Source organism: Pseudopipra pipra, chromosome 20 (genome assembly GCF_036250125.1).
Source record: "Pseudopipra pipra isolate bDixPip1 chromosome 20, bDixPip1.hap1, whole genome shotgun sequence".
Lineage (NCBI taxonomy): Eukaryota > Metazoa > Chordata > Aves > Passeriformes > Pipridae > Pseudopipra > Pseudopipra pipra.
Window position 1 is genome coordinate 6,125,383 of NC_087568.1, and position 24,816 is coordinate 6,150,198.

Here is a 24,816-nt window from a genome sequence, read left to right on the forward strand (position 1 = left end):
CGGGGGACACAGGCCGCGTTGCCCGGCACTGCGGGAGCTCCTCTGGGGCTCTCCCGGGCCCCGGTCCCAGGCTCGGCCCAGGCCGCCTCTCCATCCCCCGCCGTTGCCGTGGCAACGCGGCGCGGCCGGAAGCCGCGCGCGAGGCACTTCCGGCGCGGCCCGCGCGCGCGCCGGCCCCTCTCGCGCGCCCGCCGCCCAAGATGGCGGCGCCCGTGTCGCTGCAGGTGGAGTTCGGGTGAGCGCGGGCGGCGGGGCCGGGAGCGGGGCCCGGGCGGAGGGCAGGGCGCTGCCGGGCGGGGCAGGGCCGCGATGGTGTCCTCGGTGAGGCGGCTACGGCACCGAGGCGCGCGCGGCTGGTGCGCGTGGCCTGCTGGCCCGCCGCGGGCGCGGGTGGGCCCGGGCGCCGCCGCTGCCGCGGGGGCTGCGGGCCGGGGGTGGCAGGAGCGGCCGCCCCCGGGGAACCGAGGGGTCGGGCACCGCCGAGGGGGTGTCCGCAGCGCTGGACCTGCCCGTCTGCCCTGGGGCCTCCCTGCCGTCTCTGTGTGAGCGTCCTGTGCCACTCCTTTCCTTTCTCTACTTTCGTCCTCTTATTTCTCTTTTTTTTTTTAATTATTAAAATTATTTATAAAAACCTCCCACTCGTTTTTCGGCTTTTTTCCCCCCCTCCGTACCTGTACCTGTGTGTGTTTGTGTGTGTACGTGTGCCCTCGCTGTGCTTTGTGTCCCAGCTGTGTCGGTGTCAAACAGCTGCAGCCTCACTCTGCAGCATTTTGGTTTCCAGGCCTTTTCTACTGTAATATCAGCCTTGCTCGCACTCTGGCCCTGGGAACCTAAAGCGTTTGCAGTGGAAGCTGTGCATATTTGTGGAAATACTGGTGTTATTTCGTTAAAGCCTCCTTTTAGCAGAAGCTAAAAGGCTGCTATTTATTCGCTTTTTCCCACCCTTTCACGAACACAGAAATGCCATAACCCTTTAAACACCCTTCTCCTTAAGAATCCTTTCCTCAGTCTTTCCCGCTTCCAGCTGCAGCAAACTCTCCTAATTTTCCCAGAAGAGTGAAATGCATTTTTGCTTCCCTTGGAAATGCATAAATGAGCTCTCTATGTAGGAACCACAGCTGAGTCCCCCACGGCTCCCGCTTTACAGAAGGACCTTATCCTGCAATCTACATTTCCCGCTGCAACAAAGCGTGACCTTGTTTTCATTACATGAAAAAATGTTTTTCATATAATTGTTGTGACTTGTTCCCTCCCATGAATCTCGGGCTCGTGTTAATAAATCGCTGCTTCAATTTGGAGATAACTATTTGTTGTGAGCTGGGGGAAGAACACCAACAGAGTGCCCTTTAGGAGGGTTTGCTGCATATAAGTAGTGCTGCTGAGGGCACAACAAGGGTTCTGTTGTGCTCTGCCACTGCAGAGCCAAGAAAACCTACTGGGGCATTTTTAGATATTGAATTTAAAGGAGCTTAGTAACGTCTGGATGTATCTTTGTTGGTTCTTTAGGTGGGGATTGGTTGGTTTTAAATATTTCTCTTTATTGTCTTGGTTTCCAAGGGAGGAGAATCACCAGTAAAGTAACTTCATAGGGAAATTTTTCTGAAGTAATCTACATTTAAGCTGGAAGGATATTTTGCCCCGGTTATGTGCCCTTTGAAAATGGGTTGGTCATTTTTCAGCCTCACTTGAGTATTGAGTTGAGTTTTTTAAGAGTTTTCTAGTTGTTAAAACCTTGCCCAGTCTAGGATTCAGTTTAGAGTCAAAAGGTCACACTCTGCTGTTATGTCCCATATCTAAAAGTAGCTTTTGTGTTTATTACCTGTGTCCCTACTCACACGATGAAGTTTTATAATCTGAGTTTGGCCTCTGGCCTCACAACATCATGAAAACTGATGGATGTTGGTAAAGCTCAAGATTTTCACAGTTGTTCTTTTTCCAGAAAGGCAAGGAGGTTGCTGAGGCTTCTGAGTTGAAGTTACAAAAATTAATTGTTCCTTTGAAGAGCCTAAGATTAGGTGCCTGGACCCATTTTAAATCCCAGTGTGAGGACCAGCTCCTGTGCTTAGCAGCCTCTGCATGTCCTGCTCACACCTGATCTCCTGTGCCTGCAGGGGCCACCACCTGTTCCCTGGTCCCCCCGGGTGTTCCGAGTGTCAGAGGAGGGATGTTCCTCAAGTTGTTCAGTGTAGGAGGATTGTGTATTTATTTATTTATATTTTAACTTGTCATCCTCTCCACTCGCTTCCCCCAGTCAAGTCTCTCTCAGGAACACTTCGTAGATCGAGAAAGGGTTGCCAGGACTCGGGGATTGCTGGCCCTGACTTGCTCTGTAACCTCATGTGAGTCGTTTCCTCTCTCCCCGTGTTCACAAGTGGAAACTGGGGGAATATTTATCCCAGAGGGATGCTCAGTTTTTGAGACTTCTGGCTAAAAGAGGTCAGGGATGAGCAACATTGGACGTGACGTGGTGGCTGGAATGTTGTTTAGGTTTGTGAGCACTCGGAGATGGGAACCATGTTCCCGTTCCTTTGGGATAATGCCTGGCACTGTGGGGTCCTGGCCCACAGCAGAGCCTCCTGTATGTGCTGGAGATGGGATCTGGCAGCTCCCCCCCAAGAACTTGTGGTTTGTGACAGGGGGGAAAAAAAAAAGACAAAGGGAATCCTGTGCTAAATATAGTCTGTGTCATTTGTTTTCTCTGCTGTGCCATCTATGTAAATCGCCTCTTTTGTACTGTCTCCCTTCTGACAATAAAGCAAAATCTCAGTGGTTCATTGTTTTTATTTCAGAGGTGGTGCAGAACTCTTGTTCGATGGTGTCAAAAAGCATCAGGTGACTTTGCCCTGTCAACCAGAGCCTTGTGAGTATCAGAACCTGCTGGATAACTTGAAAGGATGACAACAGATGAAACAAAGCTGGTTTGTACAGCACTTCTAGTTGGCAATGAGGATCAAAGTGTTTTAAAAGCTCTTTCAGACGTGCAGTGGATTGGGTAGCTTGGAAAACAAGGGTTGGTCCTCAAAGTCTGAGCATCTTTCCTTGTCCTCTAAGCACTTGGGAATTGAGTCCTTCCTTAAGTCTTGCCTCCCTCCTCCTGGATAGACAACAGCTTCTGGATGTTTCCATCAAGTCTGTGTCTGTCTTGCTTGGTACTTGAAACTACCAATAACCTCTTCTCTCATTGTTTTTCCCTGCCTGTTCTGAGATTTCCAAAAGGCACATATGTATATATATGTATGTGTGTGTGTATGTAGTGTATAGATATGTGGGGGGAACGTAGCAGTGCAACATAAACTTGTTTTATCTACTTATTTGACTTTCAAGTATAGATAATAATTTTATATTAACTCCGCCGTTGAAAACAGCAAATTTAATGCTCAAATGTGATGCTGGACATCCTGCCTGTGGCCTTCCCTGCAATACAAACCAGTGTTCCAGGGATAGACAGTCATAATCTCTGGTTTGTCATTTGGAATATCAATTCTGAGCAGTGCTGCACTAACTCACTTGTGTGTCCATACTTCAGTGGCAGTGTAATTTTGCCACAGGTATGTTCTGAATTCTTCCACCTAGATAGCACTGCTTTGTGATATTTGAGTGGGATTATAAACTGAAATAATATAGAGCATCAGGGAATGTTAACTAATATCTCATGAATGGCTAATACCATAATCTGTGTGCTGGGAACCTCCAGGCCTGAAATCTTCTTGCTGTGCCAGGAAGTAATTAGAGATTGGTAGAAGTGCTTTTGATGCTTGGACATAAGTACATGTAATTCAAATATTATTAGGAGCACTGGAATATTGTGTTATCTTGTGGGTAAGGACGGGGACTGAGGCTCCAGAAACATGACCTGATGCTGATTTGCTTTGTGAGTTTAGTCATGTTGCTTAACTTTCCCCTGTTGCTAGTGAGGTTGTAGTGATACTTTCATGTATCACAAGAGAGTTCAGCATTAAATTCCAGCACTGTTAGAGCACTTAAGATCCTTAAATGGAAGGTAGTGAAGAAATGCTAAAACACTCATTTAGTTGGTTTATAAACTTGGGGGATAGAGCGTAATTTTCTTCAGTGCTCTGTGAATTTAAAATACCCAGTAACACCCACTGCCTTGGTGGTGTTCAAACCATGATCAGATACTCAGGAAGAAGGGATTATTACAGGAGATGTTTATTTCTGCCAGGGGAAGGGAGGGTATTAATACCAAAAAATGATTCTTCTAGCCCCATGATTGTCAGCAGTGCAACTGTTTGTGGCCTGATCCATTCCCATTGAAGCTGCTGCAAAGACTTCTGTGGACTTCACTAGGATCTGAGTTTATCCTAAAGGATAAATCTCTCCCAGAAGGTCTGTCTCGGTCTCAGGGTTCAAACTCATGATCTCCAGTGATTCATTCCAGATTCATCTAGCGCATTATTGCTCCCAGATTTTCCTGCTGCCATGTTTTCCAGCACAGGGATGAGGCAGGAACATGTGGGGTTAATGTCTGACAGTAACAGACTGCTGGAGACACCCCTCATAATATTTCTAGAAGACCATTATGTTGTAGTGGTGAGGAATCAATAGAATCACATAAAAAACATGTGAATAGGAAATTTGGTAAGTCTGTGCGATTTTATGTTGTTCCTAATGCCGTGTATTTCCCTGGTTCACACTAAGAAAGTTTAATTCACCTATCTCTGTGTAAATAAAGAGATATATATATATATGTATATATATATAGCATGTTCCTTGCTGCAGCCAGAATTGCAATGATTAGAGAAATAAAACAGCTCAGTTCTGCTCAGCACATCCTGTTGCTTACCCTGAATGTCCATCACTGAGTACTCCAGGGAAAGACCTGTGGCATGAACACTGCTTGAACACCTGCACTTCTAACCCCATTTTAAGTGATTTCATTATCTGCCAAGCTTATTTTTGGCCATTTTGGCCTCTCTTACCTACTCTTCCTTTCTCTCTAGGTTATTTTTGTCTTTGTCCTCCTTTTTGCAGAGCAGCTGCTTCTCTCTGGGACATTAGGCACAGCAATATTTTAATTGTTTAGGCATTTTTATATATATCCCAGAGGTGGGGGGAGGTAGAAAATTATATGAAGAAACACCTACATATATTTACATGTTAAAACAAGCTGTGCTCCATAGTTGACAGGGGCAGTCAGTGTTCTCTGAGTGATAACGTTGGTTGATCATTTGTGATCATTTCTCTTTTCCTGGTAACGGGCAGTAGGTGGAAAGTAGGTGGGTTCCAGATCCAGTTAACTTTTTTCAGGAAGATTTGATTCTCTGTCCTTTTGTGATGCCTGGAGGTGGACTCCTGGAGGGATTAGGAAAGGCAGAAGGAAGGAAGCTGCAAATGGGACAAGAGCAAGCCACAAGGGGTACAGCCGTGTGGCGGGACCTATTTTTATTATCCAAGGGGCTTTTTGTATCCTAATATCAGTTGAACAGCAGTTCTTTATTTCCAAAGCAGAGCTGCCTCAGCCTGCATGTTGAAGTTGCTGCCAACTAGGAACTTGAAAAGGTGTGGTGTATGTGCATAGGCCAGCAGATCTAACTAAGCCACACTTTGTGTAATCCTGTGTAATCTTGTGGAGCTGTTGCAGAAAGAAGACCTCAAGTGAGACAAGAATCTTGCCCCAAATTGCTGGCTATTCTGATGATCTCACTGATAATGCTGTTAGAGGATCTAAAGGCATTATGCCCTGTTGGCTTCTTCTGCATGAAAACAGTGTGTGGGAGAAAGCAGCTGGGGGAATAACGATATTTGTCACAGAGAGGATTAAATTGGCAGGGAAATCAACTTTATTTTCAAGCATCTAAGAGGCTATTAGAGACAATGGAGCATAAAAGAGAGAAACCCTAGATTAAAAACTGAAAATGTATTTGGCAGCCTCCTCCTGAAACAAGCCACAGTAATTTAACCAAGTGCTTCAGTAATCAAATAGATCATTGTATGACTGCTCTGCAAGGGATGCCGGAGCTCCTTCCTCCATCTCACTGGGACTCACAGTGGTGGATTTGTCTTGGCCATGGTCGCATGGATGCTGTTGGGAGGGTAGGAAGTCACTGGCATTGTTTAACCCTTGTAGTCATTGCAGGTTTAGCTCAGCAGCATCATGCTGATGAAGAGTGTTTACAAAACCCCTCTGGCTGTGCTGTCTACTGGATGTTGCATCCAGAGGCTGGGGCTGTGTGTAAAGTCTCTGGCACTTGTGCTGCAGGCTGCTTGCAGGCCTTTGAATTCCAGCTTCTCCTGTGGCATCAGTGGTGAGACTTGTGTTTTTGGAGCAGCAGTGACCAGTTTCAGCAGTGCTCGTTCGGGTCTTCTGGGCTAATCATGAATTCACACTGTGTTTTGGCACTTAGGAGTCTGGAAGGATAAATTATTAATCAGTGTGTTTTGGTAATTGTTTGTGGTTTCTCTTTACCAAAACCCCAGGGAAAAAAGCCCACTGATAATCAGATTTTTTTTTTTTTAGAGGGAAAATGAAAATAATCTGCCAAGTGCTGTTTAAGTTGAATCCCTGTAGAGAAGAGCATGGTCTGCTCCTCAAGAGCTTTGCTTTCCAGGGGCCTTGTTCTGCACAGCATGGAGGACTGCTGGGGACTTGGGAGCATTCATCTTCTCAGGAAAGAGCCTGAGAGATCAGGCCTGTGATACAGGCAGAGTGGCTTAAAAAATACAGCATGGCACGTGTTCAGAGTTGACTGGGGTGCTGTGCCAAAACAACGTGTAAAATCAGGAGTAGCAGTTGGTGTTGGTTGTAAGTGCCCAGTGCTATTGCTACATAGTACATTGTAGTTAAGTCATTAATATTCTGGAATGCTTTTATTGCTCTGTTTATTATTCCTAACATTTTAAAACTTGCTCCAAAGAAAGAATAAAAATATATTGGGTGATGCAGAGGCTTATTAGAAGAATGATGAGAAAAAAAACCCCATAGCTCTATGGAAAACTTCATGCAGTCAAATCTTTTTAACCACAGTGTGTGGCACTCACAGCTCTCAAAGGATTTGGGTTAGTCCCCTGCTTGTGCATCCTACTCTTGCATCTCTCTTAGCCAGGAAATTATAGATCTGGTGGCAAGGGAAGGGGACATAAGGTGGGAGCTCAGGCTGGATCCTGGGTTCTGGCTGCTCCTGCAGGATCCAGCAGTGTGTTTGCAGCACAGAGCCCGGTGTGGTGCCGCAGCACTGCTGCTTTGGGATGGAGCAGTCCCTGCCACGTGTGCAGCCGTCCTGGCTGCGGGTCCCTGTCCCAGGGAGACCACGAATCCCTTCACAGGGAACAGGGAAACAAACGCTCATCCTCACAGGAGCAGCCCCAGCACCCTCCCGGGAGGCCGTGGAGCCACATTACTGGATCAGTTCATCCCGACTCATTGTGGAAGGATCTTCCCAAGCACCGAGAAACCAGCTCTTGTGTGTGACCAAATCCCTGGGATAACAAAGCCTGGCTGTTACACCCTCCTTCCCAGCCGCTGTACTGCAGTGTGGACACCTAGCAGGATAACCCCTCCGTGCCACCCCCCCTGCGCTCCCTCTTTTCTCTCGGTGGGATTTGCTGTGCTGACAGCGCTGTTCAGAGGGTGGCAGCGGAGCAGGGCTGGGGAGGAGGATCCGGGCCCTTTAAACCGCTTAGCATGCGGTTCACACGGCTCCGGGCCAGCTGTTCCTTTCTCCTCCTGCCCTCACTCGCAGGAGTTGTTTGCTGAGCTCAGAGCTCCTGTGCAAAATTGCTTTTCAAAAGAGCCACTTTCTGCTTAATTAAACAATGAGCCGCCGTCCCTCTGCACATCTGTAAAGCTCCCTCCGCAGCCCCTTTATCCCACAAACTGCTCCATTCTTACCTCCATTCACTTGTAAATCTTAACCCCCCTCTCCTCCACCCTGATCATCTCACTGGCCCTTTCTTTTCCCCTTTCAAGTGAGACCGAGGGGCTTGGAGTATCTGTGGGGGTGGCTAGTTTGGGTGGACAGGAATCGGTTTAATGGTGCTTGGCCCTGTATGAAAGTCTAATAATAGCAAAGCAGATCTGAGCCCGAGAGCGAGAGGCGATTTCCGTATTTAGAGGAATAAAATCATGGCAGTTCCTGAGCCGAGCTGAGACACTGACTCATCCAGCAGCCCCGGGGGACACCAACCACCAGCCAGGCTGGGAGGGGGGCAAGGAGTTGACTTCAAGGCATTTTCTGATCCAGCTGGCAGTGCCAGGGATAGCCCAGCCCAGGGGATTCCCTCGGCCGTGCTGGCTGTGTGCAGGGCAGTGCCAGGCTGCCAGGGAATCCCTCTGCATGCTGGCAGGAGCAGCCAGCTTCCTCTGTGGTCTGGGGTCTCACATGAGCTCCGTGTAGTATCTTGTAATAGCAAAAAGGTTTCCCTTTTTAACCCCCCAGTGCCTGTGTGCACACACAAAACTCAGAAACCAGAAAAACAGAAGAGAGGGGAAATTTCAGTTTGCTGGGTTTTGGCTGAGCTTTGTGCCAGTGGTTAGTAGTGCATTCTCTGAATTGTCTTCTTGAGAGCTTAAAAAAAAATTAACCAGTAACATTCAAGGTTAAACAGGATAAATGAATAGAAAAGTGATGAGGTGGGATATCTCCTTTATCATTGGGAAGGACAGATTATAGCCAGGGTGATGCAATATCATCTAGCATAGATTGATTGGGAGGAATGAAGAAATGGGAGTTTAGTGCATTAGCAGAAGATTCCTGACTGCAAAAACTATTAGACCATGGCACAGACTCCTTGGGGTTTGGTAGCAAGTCTACGCTGCTCAAACCTCTTAAAATCAGAGCAGGCAAGGCTCAGGATGGTCTTTTGTTGAGAAAAAATTCTGCACTGGCAGAGGAATAAAATCCCAGGACCTGTTAAGGAGATGTGTTTTTTAATGTGTGCGATCCCCAGGCTGGTACTTGGCTGTGGGGACGATGGTCTTTGAGGCTCTCTCTGTTCCTTCCTTTGACAATTTTGAACGAGAGGCAAGACCCTGGGCCAGCACTAGTGATCTGTGATCCTAATTAAAAGAGACAGTTTGGTGCACTGGCATTTATTGGGGAGCCTGAAGTGACAATAGCGTTGGGTGTTACGGGATTAGATGCTCTGACTTTGGAAATGAGTAGGGATTAGGTTTACCCTGAGAATCAGCTCGGAGCTGCTTTTTTTTTTTCATGGGAGCTGATGGATCTGGAGGCTTGCTGCTGGCTAGCGGTGGAATTGGAGATCTCTTGAACTTGTGTTCTCCTACCAGCAATCTGTGGGGAGCAGAAGATCCCAAGCAGCTCCTCTCCAGCTCATGAGCATTGTGATTAAAACCTCTGGGCTGAGAACTGCTGGGTGATAGCTGGGATCTGAGTCTTCACTGCTAACAGGGAGGCTGTGAAAGACCTCTGTGATCCCTTCCCATTTTGTGGACACAAGAAAATGAAGAAGAGTGTTGCTCTTTTAGCTGAGAAGCAAGAAAAAAGATGTCATAAAACAATTTAAAATTAGACAAGCGAAGACCTTAGTTTGAAGCAGACAAGAACAGATGAGAGCAACCATTGGGATTCTCTTATGCCAGGCTGTAGTTACCCCCTAATTTCTTCCCTAGTACTTAAATCACTGCCCATTCCAGTGTGTGGCAGGATTGGCTTGTGCACTTGTCAGACAAAATGGATTTTCCTCTTGCTGCAGAATTTTGCCTGGCTGCTCACTCTGTGTAGTACCAAACCCATTTGCCTGTGACTCCATTCACATCAGCTCTTCCAGGTCTTCTTCTGCAGTTTATGGCACACCATGGTCTGCTTCAGAGAATGATTTGCATATCAGATGGGAGACTGCAGGAGTCAGAAGGATCCATTAGATCAGGTTTTGAGCTCTTTTAGGGAGCAGATTCCTGGAGGGTCCTAAGATCCAAAAAGAGAAGTCGTGCACCTAGAGGGACAGCAGGTATTGGGAGCTGGTTTGTCTGTTTTAAAAACAAGCTGCTTAAGCAGGGAAAGGGGCATACAAATTGTCTTTCCATACATTTCCATGCAGGCAGGGGGAATAATGGCAGAGGAGCGGCAGGGAAGGGGCTTTGTCATGGTTACAGGCCGGTGGCTGAGAATGTGGGTGGAGCAGCGCTCGTCCAGAGTTAGTGACCTCAGCAAATTGGAGCTCAGCCATGGTCAGTATGATAAATGATCTTATTCTGGGTCAAAGAAATGGTACCCCACAGGGAGGGATCCGCAAGGCGGCCCGGGAAAGCGCTGTGCTCTGGCAGCACTGACCCCTTAGTGACCAGTGCTGCATATATCTTATTTATTGCAGACCAGAAGGGAATTTTCCATGGTTCAGCCTTTATAGGGTTCCCCTATTTCCCTGAAATAATCCTGGTTCTTCAACCAAGACAAGAATATGGGTGTAATTACTCCTTCTGGATGCCCTTCGAGGCACTGCGTGCGCCGTGTGGGTTTGAATGTGGATTTTAAAGTGTTTGGTTGTTGTGTGTGTGTGTGAATCTGCCAGTGACCTGTGCAGCTCCCAAGGAGCCAAGAGCTGTGTGTCTGTGTCAACTGGTATCACAGTTGCACAAAATCCTTCCTTGAGTCTGCGCATTTACCAGTTCAGTGTGAGATCCTTCTAGCGCAACACCCAGCTTCGTGTTTCTTATTCAAGGCACCTGGTTTCCCTCTGCAAGTGCCCTCCTTGCTGAGTTATCACTGATGAATCTGTCAGGCCCAGGAGGTTTTATTGAGCTAGGAAAGATCTATGGATTTCAGCCCTGGCTTTGAGGGTGCAAATGAACCCTGGCTCTTGTTCCAGGCAGTGCTAAAATGGAGTCTTAGATGCTTTCCTGTGGCATAGGAAGCTCAAGCAGATTCTTCATGAAGGAACAGTTGGGGTAATGCAGAAGATCAGGCCTTGGAGGATTCTCAGGAGGGCAGAGCAGACTGTGCAGTTCTGTCTGCCACATCCAGGAGTGTTTGTGGTGCAGCTGGGCTGAAAAGGAGCCGAGGCTGTTGGGTTCTGTATGTGCTCGCTGCAGCTCCTGCATCCCGTCTGCCTGTGTGACAAGGCAATGACTTTGTGTCACCTCGTTTTCCTGAGCGCTGTGTTTCGCTGGGTGATTTGTTTTCTGCATATATTGTGGGCTTGAGCTCCCATCTGTGCACTTGAACTAAGCAGTTTTCCCAAACGTTTGTCGGTTTTTCTTTTTTTTTTTTTTTTAATTAACTTTAGATTATTTTTTCCTGAGAATTTGGAGGGGGGGGTTGATGTACTGTTAGCACAGGCAACAGAAGCTGTCTGTGTATACAAATAAGACAGGGATTTCCTACCATGTGCTTCAGTCGTTCCTTTGCAGTTTGAGAATATTTCAGCATCCTGGGCCAGTTCAGTCTTGCTCCTCTGGTCATGCTGCCAAGGGTGAGGACAGTTAATGAGAATTAGAGGACGTTTTTTGGTGTGGATATTTGCTTGCTGTGAGTGAAATCAAGTGGGCTACCAAAAGGATTTCATTAAGACCATGCAGCAGATAAAAATATGTCCTTACTGGGATGAGCTGGGCTTGAGTTGGTGATACTGGAGCAAAATGATGTACTGTCTCAGCTCTCACCTGAACCTCCCTGCTGAGCCAAAATGCACAGTGGGTTTTGCAGCCAAATGGCAGCACCTGTAGTACAACTGTGCTCCTGCCAATAGCAAACACCTCTGTTCTGTGATGAGGACCAGCTTCAAACCAACACAAGTGTGAAATCAATGCATTGTGATGATGGTTTAACTTGTCAGTGAATGTGATGCCTGACCAGGCTGAGATTTTTTTCCTTCCTTCTATGTCATCTGTAGAGGACCTGCTGTTTGCACAGCAAATCCTTGGCCCAGGGAGCTGGGAACCTGTTAGACCTGTAGCATAGTATCAGAAAGAAAATGTCCTATGTATGTCAACTGTAAGAGATAAGCAGTTGTGCTGTAATTTACCTCTTACTATTTCCATCATGAGAACATAGAGAGGCCTGAGCTGTTGATCAACACTGCTGTTCGAGGCGCTGAGCTGCAAGATGGCTTCTCCCCAGACCCCTTGCAATGCAAGTAATCTTGTTCCTTTTCAATATCTTACTTGTGGGAGATGGTTTTGGTGTGGCTGTGGTCATTTGTCATCCTTTATAATTGATTTGCTCTAGTAATATTGGTGTACAGAACGTAGAGACATGAAGGTGGGTGAAAAAAATTCAGTGCTGATAAAGCAGATGAAAGTATTATGTCTTAAGGTTGGCTGTGGAGAAAGGGTCTCAATTTTTGTGCCTTTTGGAGGGGGGAAGGCATGTACAGGGGTATCAGGGTTTTTTTTTTCCTGCTGTCTAAATTTTTCAGCATGTGTGTACGTGACCTCTGGGTAGGAGTAAATGACTGTAGGCTCAGGTGGGGCTGAAAATAACATTTATTATGGAAGGAGATGGGGCGAGGGAGTCTTCCAGCTCAGCCTCGAATAAATCAGTCCTCTCGCCCCTCTGTCCAGGCTGCTTCTAGGTGGCTGTCTTTTATCCAGCTGGTGCAGCGTGTTTCTGTTTAAATGATCTCTCCTGAAAGGTCCCAGAGGAAAGGGCTGCTTATTCCACGCAAGGAGAATGGTATATGGCACAGCTCATTGTTGTGTGCCCTGCTGCAAGTGCATAAATATGAAACAGCTCGCGGGCAATGCTGCGGTGGGGCTGGTGTCCCCTTCACACCCCCCTCCTCCTCCTGAAGGCTCCTCTCCATCTTCCTTCCTCTCCTGCTTTCATTTCTTGGTGATGGAGAGCGGGAGCCTTTTGGGTGTGGGATCCTGAGGGCTTGACGTTGCAGCAGCATTTTTCAGGGGAAGGCAAATATGGTTAACTCTTGTTTTGGTGGCTGATGGACCACTGTGGTGGGTGTGTGTATATATATATAAAATATATGTGCATCTATGTGTATATATATATATGTGTGTGTGTATACACACACCTTCTGAGTGGCTCTCGCTGTCCCTGGTGCACATTGCTAAGAAAAGAGGCAGAAAATGGTCTATTTTGTGCTCTTAACTACATACCATTACAGGGGAGTCGTGGGTTGGCCCCAGGCAGGTGATCCGGCTCACCAGGCAGTTTTAAGGCTCAAAGCAGCTCTTTTTGCCCTGATCAGAGTGATCCAGTGCTCGGAGGCAGCAATACCTGTTGTGCTCCAGGCAGCCCTGTGGTGGGACTGGGGTGCTGGGGACAGACTGGAGGCACCGATGGCCTGGGAAAGCGGGGGAAACACAGGGAATCTCAGAGCATCCCCATCCCTCTCTCCCCAGGAAAAGAGGCCCCATCTGCTGCAGATGGACATATCCCCATTGCCTAGTTGATGTGCACTTGCCTACACCAGGGCTGTTCATCCTTGGTGTGGCAGAAGCAAAGGGGGTGATGTTACTTGGAAGAACCCCAGCTCTGCTCTGGGTAACATCCATGATCCCATAAAATCCTGGAGTAAGGCCTGGGCTGAGTCAAGCCACTACACACACATTTATTTTCACTGGTCATGAAGCAAACACACAGGGAATGATACACAGAGTGAGTTTAGCTCAGAGAAACACATGTGGAAAGGTTCCTTGTGACTATGGCGAGCTTACTGCATGTGAGACAGACCTGGAAACCCATCCTGCCATCCCTGCTTGTCTTGGAGCAGGGCTCCAGCCCTCACTGGTGGATTTGTGCCTTCAAAAAGCTTCCTTGCATCTCGAAAACAAACAAAACTCTTTTGGGGCTTTCAAAAGGCTGTTTAAAGGAGCCCCGGGAGAATAACTGATTGTGGATTCGGAATGATGAAGTGGTTTGTGGAACGGTGAAATATAGAGGCAAATGCAGGAGAACTCCACATTGCAATTTGTCAGCTTCTCTAAACCCTGTAACGGATTATTCCCCCCTCCCTTCTGTCTCTTCTCACCTCTCCAATAGGAAATTAACTGATGCTATCACTAAAGAAATTGTTTTTCCCTCACAAAGTAAAATTGATACTATAAAAACCCACCAGCAGTGTCTCCTCCTCCTTTTACATGAAGACAAATTCTTCCTGTCACCTACTGAAATGGAAAGATAAAGGCTGAGCTTTAATAAAGAAGCTCTAAGCACCAAGTGTAGAAGGAGGTAGCAGGCACAGCGTGGGGAACACACCATGGCAGCAGGTGTGATGCTGAGGGATGCTGCAAGTGTCCAAAATATGACTGGCCAGTGGCTGCACGTGTGTTTAGTGCATAGTCATGGACAAGTTTGGGCCCCAGAGCTCATGCCTCCAAGAGTTTGTGCTGGTTTTGGTGCTGATAGTGTCTGTCTTTGCTCTTTTCAGGTTCTTAGGGTTGCTTGTTTGGACTTTTTAAATCTAATTAAGCACACAGACAATCAGACGTAATTTGTTGGGCGATAACAGAACACACAGGATATGGGATGTGTTAAAGAGATCTGAACATTGGGGGTCTGCTGCTGGATTGGTGCTGAATCCATTCTTTGAGGGATGAGTTTCCTTGAGGAAACCTCTTGTGCCAGACTGTGGGGTTTGGGGCAGAGCCCTGGGCTCCCCTGGGACAGGACTGCCTGTGGGAGGCTGCTGGGGGACTATCCTGTTGGGTGGTTTCTTTGCAGCTATCCCCACCCATCCTGCATGTTCCTCATCTGCTCTTTCTGGATAAACAATCACTTTGCTCTGCATCACCAGGAGCCATCAGGCAGTTTGTAAACCCTGTCCTTTCTCCTTCCAGGGGATATCAGAAACCTGCTCAAGTGGATCAAACAGAATATGTTGAAAGAACGACCGGAATTATTTATGCAAGGGGAATCTGTGTAAGTACAACTGTTACGAATCCTCCTTGTATTTTTCTGTTGATCCCCGTGGTTTAGGATATTTTTTCCCTGTTGGTTGCAAGAAGTAAGTCAATCACCATGAAAACATGGGATTTGCTAAAGTGATAATGGGAGGTGTCCCACCCACACCTCACACTGTCCACAGAGATCATCTTTTGCAGCTCTCACCCTAAATCTTTAAACCTTAAACATGAAGCAGGGCCACGTAGACCTTGTCTCTGATGTCAGCTGGAGCAGCATAGTGCCTGTACCCTCAATTCCAGGAGTTTTAGCAGGTCTGTCCGTTCCCTGCTGACATCACTGGGACTGAAGCAGTCACTCCGAGAAATGCCAACAAATAATTCTTCTGGGAAATGTATTTTTATTGTCAAAACGGGGCCAGCCTCGTGGAGGATGAGGGGGGCGAGGAGGAAAAAAAAAAAAAAAGAAGAAGGCAAGAGAAATGGAGCAGAGTGAGCTGTGCAAGCCATCCCTGACTGCGGGGTGGCGCTGGGGGTGTTTAACATTCGTCACGGATCTTTGTGAGCTGAAGCGTGTGCCAGGTCCCCTGGTAACAGGAGAGACAATTGCAGGACACCGAAGATCAAAGAAGGGGAATCCCTTTGCTCGGAATCAGGGGCTTGGAGTGGATCCCAGGTGTTTAGTGCCTGTGGTAGGGGCACCGGAGTAGCTTTCCCTACCTTCACATCGAGCTCTCTGCGCTCGACTGTCGTGCGTGGGTTTTAATTACCTGGCTCTTCTGCATCGTACGGAAATGTATCATCCTGGAGCATCCTCGGGAATGGTGCGTTTTGATTCAAATGAGCTTTGGGAGTGCTCCTGCCTCCCCTTTATTTGATGTAGAAAGGGCACAGACTGTACCTGTTCCACCTCCATGCTAGGATTCCTTTTTGGCTTTATAAGCAGTCAGCTTGTGATCTGTGCTGTGACATCCCTTGTTCTTAACTGTTTGTGGAGCTTTTTAGCAGACCTGTATCCTAATTATTTCTCTCTGTTCTGCAGGAGGCCAGGAATTTTGGTGCTCATCAACGACGCAGACTGGGAACTAATGGTCTGTACTCCTTAAATTTGACTTTCTTTGTTGAAAATATTGCTCTCTCTGTTCTTTGGTTGCTCTCAGAGAAGCTGTTTCTGATTCTTGCCCCAAGTAAAACATCTTGTATTTGAGGGGGAAGGGGCAGGCTGGGATCTCTCTCCTGTGCTGTGGCTGTTCAGGAGCCTGGAGCCTCTCTCTAACCTGCTGAGTCTCATCAGCCAGCCAAGGTCTGAAGAGAGATTACCCTTTTTTTCCCTGGCCTCTGGCATTGGGCTCTGCACCTCTGACTGCTGGTGGGTCCCCCCGTGTGTAGGGTGACTGTGGTGGGTACTGGCAGCTCCAGGCCCCAGGCAGAACCACCTTCCCTGGAGTCAGGGGGTGCCTGGCAGGTGAAGGCCACGGGGAGATTTCTACCCAAACAGGCACCTGGTAAATGTCTTCCCTTCTCAGCCCACTGTTGTGCTCAGACAACAAACAGCCCCTCGCTATTTTCCTGCCTCAGGCAACCACCTGTTCTGTCAAAACCCTGGTCCAGAAGGCGCTGTGGGCTGATGAGCATCAGCGCCGTGGCTGATCCCTCACCTTCACTTCTCTTGTGATGAAAACATCAGTCTGTCCCCTTCTGCTCTCCCTAACACTCACCGTCTTTTTATGAGCTGTTTTCTCTTTGCAGCTTGTATTTGGAAATGACATTTAAACCATTTTTTTTTTCCTTGGCCTGCAGGGTGAGCTGGATTATAAACTCCAGGACCAGGATAATGTGGTTTTCATCTCGACATTGCACGGCGGGTGAACTCCTGAAAAGACAAGAGGATGTAAATCCAAGTCCCTGGGCAAAAACCCCAAACAAAAACCTTAACCCACCCAAACCTCTCTTGAACTGCCTGTGCCTGACCTCTGCATCTTTCCACCGTGTTCTCTTGTTACTACACATCCAAATAAAGCCCTGCAGCCTGCGGCCTACTGTCCACCGCAACAACATCCATCTTTTGGTCCTCATTTCACCTCTCCTGACTGCACTTTCAGGTACCCTAATGAGCAGAGAGCACCTGCAGAATGTGGGACTTTATTTTTCCGTGATGGGAGGAAAAGAGGTGCTGAAACCTGAGTAGGATGACGTGTCTTTGCAGACAGTGAGGCGTTCTGGGGGAGTTGTGCCTGTTTTGGGGCAAGGCTGGGATGCCTCTGCCTTGGTGCTGGGAACCAGGATTCTTTTAACACAATACTTAGTCTGTGCACCAGCCACGGGAAGGGTGAGGCATGAAGTGCAAGGAAACAAAAAGTGGCTTGCCTAGCTTTTCTGTGAGGTAGCAAACATGACAGCTTCAGAGCCGTCTGTAGTGACTTCCACTTGTGGTATTTATTTATGGGACACAGGAGAGAAATAGGCTTTTTTGAAAAGTTCTGTTTTTCTGATCCCTCATTCTGTTTTCGTACTGGAGCTGAGGCAGAGGGTGAAGTGCTGGCCCACGAACAACGTCAATTTGTAATGATTTGGTTGGAGGGGAAACAAACCCTCACCCAGCCTGAGACAGCACGAAGTGATCAGGGCAGCAAATGATCTTTCTGTCACCGTGATGGACAGCATTGATCGGGCTGCGCTGCATTCTGTGCAGGTGGGAGCTGCAGCCTGGCTGGGGAAGGGCTGGGGCTGGAGATGCACAGTTGAAGTGCCAAGACCTGGGAAAGTCAGGCTTTTAACCCTTTCCACCAGTGGGAAAGGCTTCTTACTATGTGCCCTGAGGAAGTCCCGTGAGCGCTGTAGAAGTGGGTGTGCTTGGCTCTGCTAGGGCACGGATGCTGTTGGCTTTCCAGAAGTTTCCTCGGATAGATGGACTGGCCCCTGCCAGCCCAGAGGCCACGGCGAGAGCGGAGGGACAGGGTCAGAGGATAGCACTGGTGCCACAGGTCTGAAACGTGCTGCGTGAGCTTCCAGGAGTGTCTGACCGGGATGGTTGTTCGTGCCCCCCCGCCCTGCTCACCTGCATTTGGGCTTGGCTCCGGCAGCGCACGGTGGTCCCCGGCGGCAGCTCCCGCTCGCTGGTGCTCAGTCGGTGCATCCCGGAGCTGATCTGCACCACACACTGCTCCGAGAGCCCTCCGTCTCCAGGAGGTGCAAGGAGGAGGTGGGAGGAGGGAGCAGCCAGTGCAGCAGCCCCTGCTTGGGCAGCCTGGCCCAGCATCCCGGGTGCTGCGTACAAGGAGCTTCTCCCGCCCTGCGCCTGACGGAGGAATTCCGCTGTCTGATGCAGAGAGTGCCGAAGAGTAATTCCCTCAGCTGACTTCTCCTCTCTCACGTTCACCCCTCCACAACCTGCGTAACTAAAAGCACCCACGGACTACGATGCTGCTGCATCTGAGGAACCCCACCTTCCACCCACTGCTGGTGACAAACTGATATTCAGCCTTTTCCAAATCCAGCCACAGCGACTTGAGTCCAGCTCATGCCGTTTGTAAATGACACGGACGGGCCAAAGGCTCTTCTCTGTCCCCAGTTCCTGGCTGTTAGCTTTGCTGGGCCAGGGCAGTGGAAGGGGATTCCAGGTGATGGTAGGAGCTGGCTGAAAAAACAAGGAACCTGTGTGGTGTGCAGCTTGAAATGGACTGAAACCCGATGGGAAAAGGCAGGTTTGTCTTCAGCGCTGCTGCCTGCCCTGCCTCTATGCTGCTTCTGTGCCTTAGGCTGGGCTTGTCTGTTCTCATCCCCCCCAGCTGTTTGCTCAGATTGGATGGGTTCCTTCTCTGGGAGCTGTTATTCCCCTCAATAGTGCAGGTAGACCCAGGTGGCTTAGCTCCTGCTGTAGTAAAAGCTGCCAATCACTGCTAAAAAAAGCTAGAAATGGGAAGATGAGGGAAGCCAGGGGGGTGGGAGAAGAGGGGTACAGCAAAATCCTGTAAAAACAGCAACAACGAAAAGTTTCTGAAATAAAAGCCTTTTAAAACATTCTCTGCCTCCAGCTTTGTCCTAGATAGGCTCTTGGTGAAATTCTGCTCGGATCTTGTAATGCTTCCCTCCTCCTCCTGGGTTTCCTTGGCAGCCCCGGCCGAGCCGCTTGGCTGGTGGATTCATAAAGCCTCTCTGTTAGAACGTGCCTTCCTCCGGCCGCCGTTCCGCGGGGGCTGCTCCGCTCCGAGGGGCTCACCGGGGCAGCAAGGGCCGTGCCCGCGGCCCGGGGCCGCTCCCCGCCGAGCCCGCCCGGTGCCCGAGCGGCGGGGACGGTTCCCGGCTCGGCGGAGACTCGGAGCGGCCTCCGTGTGCCCGGGGCCGGCCGGGGCTGCGGCAGGAGGACGAGGAGGGTGTCCCGGTGCAGAGCGGTCCCCGGCGCGCCCCAGGGCCGGGCTCACGACGGAGTGAAATTAAACCGCAGTGTTAAAATAGATAAATAAATAAACACCAGCGGGATAAACCAGGATGGAGCCGCAGGGCCGGGTCGCCCGCTCGCCGCGCCCGGGCTGCGGCCCCGCCGCTCACGGGCAAGCGCCGGTGCCCGCGGCTCGGCCCCTCCGTCCTGCCCGGAGCCTGCCTGGGGCTGCCCGTCCCGGTGGGGACCCGGCCGGTGTTTGACGCATTAGGACCGAGCCCCCCGGCCGCGCCGAGCCGAGCGGAGTCGCCGCCGGTGTTTCCTCAGTTTCCCCGAAATCCGGGCTCCGTCCCGGCGGGCCGCAGTCGGGAGGGTTACCTGCCGTGCCCCGGGCCCGGGGAAGGTCCATCCTCCATCCTGCGCCCCGAGCAGCGTCCTGGAGCCCCGCCGGAGGAGGTGAAACCTCTGCTACAGATGTCCAGACACAATTCTTGGTTCATACGGCTCCATCGCACAAGAATTGCGTTTGGACAATCAGGAGCGGAGATTCCCATCCCGGGCTCGCGGGATCTTCCAGGGGGAATCCGGCTGGAGCCTGGAAAAGAAGGACACACGGCCCCTGAGCCGGCTCTCGCCGCCCCCCGCTCCCATTCCCCGGCCCCGCCGAGCCGCTGCTCCGGCCCCGACAAGTTTCGAGCGCAGCCGCGGCGCTTCGCATCCCGGGTTCCATTTAATGGCACCGCGAGGGGTTTAATTTTATCAACTCGTTTCTTACCCCTTAAAAAAAAAAAAAATAAAAAAGATCAACCTCTATTTAAAAAATAAAAAAAAAAAAAAAAAAGAAAAAAAAGAGAAAGAAAAAAACTAAGCCAACATCAAGAAAAAAAAAAAAAAAAAAAGGAAGAAAATAGAAAAAAAAAGAAAAAAAGCCAGAAAACGAAAACCAGCGATCCATCCCCGCTGGAGCAGCCCCGGTGGAGCGGGGGCTCGGTGCGCCGGGGCTGGCGGCCGCGGCGGGGCTCGGTGCCTCCGGCAGCCCCGGGGCTCGGCGGGGGTGATGCTGCGGGCACAGACCCCGGCCCCGCGCTGCGGCCGCGCCGCTCCTGCCTCGGAGAATTCACCAATTCCAAACGGATCTCCCTCAGAATTCGGGTACTTTGAAAAAATCGCCGAAATTTATAAAAGCCCAACCGGAGGGGTGGGGGAGGATATTAATAATTATAATAAAAAAAATAAAGGAAAAAGATGAAAAATCCAGGCTTCTTCCCCAGCCCCTTCTCACCGACCGGCTCCCACGAAGTTGGGAGCAAATCCCCCCTCTCCAGACAGGGAAAATCCCGGCCCGCTGCCGGCGCTTCCCCCGCCGGTGCCGGCGCCGGTGGCCGTGGCCGCTCCGCGGCGGGGCCGGGCAGGTCCCTCCGGGGGAGGGCTGGGGGGCTGCTGGCGAGCGGCGGACCCCCGGCTGCCCGAGCCGCCCTCGGCCCCGGCGGCCCGCGGGGCTCCGAGTTTCCACGGGGCGCGGAAAGTGCGTCCCGCGGGGGCGGAGCGGGCGGCCCCCGTGGCTCGGCGGGGCACAGCGGCGGGGCTCCCGCGGCACCTGCCGCCGGACCCGAGCCCGGCCGAGCCGCCGCGGCTCTGCCCTGCTTCCTCCACGCCGTATCCACCCGGGAGGGTCCCAAATCCGCCCGGGAGGGATGCGCACACCGGGGCTCTGCGGGCTGCGCCGGGGCCGGGCAGGGCTTTTAGTTGAACGGCACAACAATAAATGTGTTGCAGAGCCGGCGAGAAAAGAATGGGGATGACCTTCAATTGGTACTGGATTTGAATAACACCACGGGGTGATAAATGCCCATTGTGTTTTAGGAGTAATGAATCTCCACTGTCTCTATAGCACAGAAACAGCAGCTGCAACCTGGAGCCAGCCATCTCTTAAAGACACAGCTCCCAAACCCCGGCCCGGCCCGCAGCCCCCGCACCGCCGGCACCGGGGCGCGGGGTTCTCTCTGCCCCGGGGGCTCGGTGCCCGGCCCCGAGGATGGCGCGGTTGGCCCCATTCGGGGTTCCGAGGGTTCCCCCCGAGCCGCCGGGCAGAGCTGGGGCTCGGGTCCCCTCTCATCCACTCGGTCCCCCTTGGGGAACCCCGTCGGTCCCGCTGCAGCGGCAGTGGAAGTGCCCGGGTACCCCGTGGGGTATGGGGTCACCTGCACCCCACCCCGGCCCCCCACGGCAGGGAAAGTGCCGGGGATAAATAATGCTCATTGTTTTCCCCTAATGAATATTACCGAGTTGCCAGGCCGGCAGCTGCGGGCTCCGGCCGGGGGAGTGGGGGCATGGCCTGCCTCTCCCCGCCTGGGGACCCCCAGCCCCGACCTGTCGGGGATCCCCGCAGCCGCGGAGAAGAGCACAGAGCTGTTCCCTGCCTTCACCCCACTGCTACCTGCCACCACCCTGGGTGTCACTGGGGTCCCTGGGTAGAACCGGAGTGGTCCCTGGGGGGTTGGCTGGGGGGGTCCCCGCTCCTCCTCGACTCCCCCCGTGTCCTCGGACAGGGTTTGGCCCCATGGGGAGAGGGATCCGTGAGTGCTGGGAGAGAAACTCCCAGGGATGCTTGGAGCAGCCCAGCCCCATGGAGCTGCAGGGTGACCCCAGTCCCTGCCCCCAGCCCTCAGTGATGTTCCCTGCCTCAGGCCTGGCCCCTGGAGCCCAGGGAGAGTGTCAGAGACAGTGTCAGGCCCAAATCCTGAGCAAGGATCAGTGGGGCAGGGATCTGCAACTGGGGACTGCTCTCCCACAGAGTCTTATTCTCACCCTGGGAGGTTTTGCCCACCCTGAAGAGGCATGAAGGTGTTCCAGGGCTTGGGGAAAGAAACGTCCCCATGGCCTCTGCCTCATGGGTCAGGTCCAGGAGGATGCTGAGCTCCTGCCACAGCCATGTGCCTCCCTCTGAAGGGCTCCCCTGCCTCCCTACACCTCCCTGCCAGCACTAGTAGCAATAAACCCACTTCCTACGAGTGTGAAAATCAAAAGAAAGCCAGCATTTAATAAAAAGAAAAAAGAGCAGCAGCAGCAGCTGAAGGCCCCTGTGCTGGGTTGCAGCCATCGCCCAGGACCTGCCGCTCTTTGGGAAGCAGGAACCATCCGAGGGAAGCCCCCGGCGCTGCTCCGGGTGTTCTGGCATTGTTTTAGCCACGGACCTGCAGGCCTTTTAACTTGCTTTAATTCCTAACGCTCCCCATCACCACCTTCTTTTTTTTTTTTTTTTTTTAAGTCTCTTTCCTAAATCTCGGCCGAGTTAATGAAGTTATGTGATCCTATAAATGTTAATTGTCTAAACTTCTTCTCCTCTCTCCCCCCCCTTTTTTTTTTTTTTATCTCTCTCCTCCTTGCTGCTTTCTGCTCCACTTGTAATAAAGAAAATATCTTGGCTGGTCTTAGCCAGTTGCTTGGCAACCTCAATAGAAAAAAAGAGAACAGAATGTAACCAATCCCGAGACAACCGAAAGATTTTGGTGACATGTGACCTCTCGGAAAAGGGCAGCCTTAAACTGTCCCTTCTGTCCTTTGCTCTGACCATTAGGGTCTCTCGCCCTCCCCCCCTCCCCCGGCTCCTTACACCAATAAATATGGATTAGTGAAATACTTTTTCCCACACTGATGAAAAGCCGGGATTGATCTTTCCACCTCCTTTATCTACCAACCTGACAAGTTTCTAAACAAAATTAAGAGGGAAGAGGCGAAAGGAGCCATCCCGGGTTGGGCGGCCGGGGACGGATCCTGCCCCGCCGTGGGGATGGGGGGTCCCCGACGGGGTGCTGGCGCCGGCTGTGCCGGGCTGGGTCTGCTCAGCCGCCGGCCGGACCTGCTCTCTGTGTGCCGGGGAGCCCCTCGCGTAGCACCAGTGGGTTAAGAAATAAAACGTAGCTTTTCTGACCCAAAAGGGTAAAAAAATAAAGCCCTAGCCAAGCCCTGCCCTCCGTCGATGGGCGCCTGTGTGTCCTGGGGAGACCTGTCCCGCTCCTCACCGCGGAGCCCCAGCTCTCGCGGGCGCCTGGGGAAGTTGTCTGCAAATTTCGTCCTGGAAAAAAAAAAAAAAAAAACCAAAACAAAAAACAAACCCACAACATGATGTCATTGGCTTTCTGGTGCATCCCGCCGGCGCCCCTCCACCTGCCGCCGGCCTCCGCTTGGCCACGAGCCTCGGCACGACCACGACGGTCAGCCCGGGCACGGCCGTGAGCCCCGGCACGGTGGTCGCTGGTCAGGCTCCCGCCCTCCTGCCGGCCCCCCGGCTCTCGGCTTTCCCAGGCTCCCGGTGCGGTGAATGCCTCTTTCACCAGCAGTTCCCCTCTTCCCAAAAAAGCATCACCTTGCCAGCTCCCTTCCTCCCGCCAGCTGCCAGGAAAAAAAAATTAGGGCAAGGACAGGGAGCGAGAGCAAAACCAATGAACTTGTTTCCAGCTTTTCCTTCGGATCAGCCGTCCAGCAGCGGGAGAAAAATATTTGTCCTGTAAAAAAATCCCCTCTCCGTGCAGGCTCCGAGCCCTTCGTCACTGGGACACAGGCTGGAGACGCGGGCTCAGCTCGGCAGCAGAGGACACTGTAAGTTGGGCATCTGCTTAAGGAGTTTCCTGGCTTTTTTTGGGGCGGGGGGGTTTGCCACGGTTTGAGCTTGAGACCCCCAGGGATGGAGGAGGAGGGTCGGGACAGGGGGAAGTTGCGAAGAGGGGGGTCTGTGGGGGGCACTGGCTGCGAGGTGTGGGCAGGGTGGGCACCGGCGCCGTGCCCGTGCCGGCGGTGGCCGGTGGTGCTGGGCGCCGGCAGCCCCGGGGTGCACAAAGCCCCTTTGAGCGGCTCACAGAGGAGCTGCTCATCCCTCGCCGGCCTCCCGGGAATGGCCCCGGGAGAGGAGAGTGGGACCCTGGCCCTGAACACCCGGGAGGGCCAACAGCGAGTGGGGGGGGGCTCAGGGCTCTGGGGCTGTGTCCCCCCCGGGTGAGGGATGGCTGAGCCCCAATCCATGGGGTGCCCACAGCCCCTCAGGACGGGCTGGTTCTTGGCCAGACCTGCTGGCCGGGGAGCCGCGGGGAGCAGGGGGTGCTCCAGCTGTCCCACGTGGGGATGGGGGACTCACTCCCTCCCATCATGGGTCGTGGTGACACCCACGAAGCCACCAGACTCTGGTCACCAGGGTGGCCACGGGCAGGGCTGCGGTAGAGGCTGGGATGGAGAGTCTGTTGGGACCAAATGGAACCCAGTGGCACCTGCTGGCACTCGATGGGACTCAGTGGGACCTGATGAGATCCAATGAGACCCGATGGGACCCGGTGGGCCCTGGCTGCCCTGCTGCCGAGGCCGGCTGGCCAGGCACAATACCACGGCCCCGCTCCTGAGCCGCCGCTGAAGCCCCTTTCCCAGCATCGAGCGCCTTTGTCTCGCCTTTGTGATGGAAAGAGCCCCCCCTCCTAAATCACTGCCCTGACACCCCCATTGTCTCCTTCCCGGGGAGGTTTGAAACTCTCCCCCCCCCTCCCGAGGTCAGGAATGTGGCCGGTTTCTATTGGGACGGAGGAGCAGGGCTGGGTGGGGGGCTGCAGGGTCACGCCGGCTCGGCGGGTCAACCCGAAAACAAAACCTTTTGAAATACCTACTCTCCATCACT

At 51.7% G+C, this 24,816-nt stretch overlaps 1 protein-coding gene and 1 long non-coding RNA gene across 2 annotated transcripts; one reads left to right on the forward strand and one right to left on the reverse strand.

Moving 5' to 3' along the window:
- Nucleotides 1-107: 107 nt before the first annotated feature.
- On the forward strand, nucleotides 108-18,799 carry URM1 (ubiquitin related modifier 1). The gene is made up of 5 exons (XM_064677042.1): nucleotides 108-235; nucleotides 2,790-2,860; nucleotides 14,717-14,798; nucleotides 15,822-15,870; nucleotides 16,580-18,799. The coding sequence occupies exons 1-5, from the start codon at nucleotides 201-203 to the stop codon at nucleotides 16,646-16,648; spliced, it is 306 nt and encodes a 101-aa protein (XP_064533112.1). The 5' UTR covers nucleotides 108-200; the 3' UTR covers nucleotides 16,649-18,799.
- Nucleotides 15,161-19,911, reverse strand: LOC135425102 (uncharacterized). The gene is made up of 2 exons (XR_010435478.1): nucleotides 17,838-19,911; nucleotides 15,161-17,765 (listed from the first exon to the last, which is right to left on the reverse strand). It is a non-coding gene; the product is annotated as an uncharacterized LOC135425102 (long non-coding RNA).
- Between the last annotated feature and the right edge of the window lie 4,905 nt (nucleotides 19,912-24,816).

Excerpts from the sequence above, each read along its gene's own strand:
- URM1 (XM_064677042.1), top strand. The coding sequence starts at position 201 with ATGGCGGCGCCCGTGTCGCTGCAGGTGGAGTTCGG. Across the intron at positions 236-2,789 it reads TCGCTGCAGGTGGAGTTCGG|AGGTGGTGCAGAACTCTTGT; the intron begins GTGAGCGCGGGC and ends TTTTTATTTCAG. Across the intron at positions 2,861-14,716 it reads GCCCTGTCAACCAGAGCCTT|GGGATATCAGAAACCTGCTC; the intron begins GTGAGTATCAGA and ends TTCTCCTTCCAG.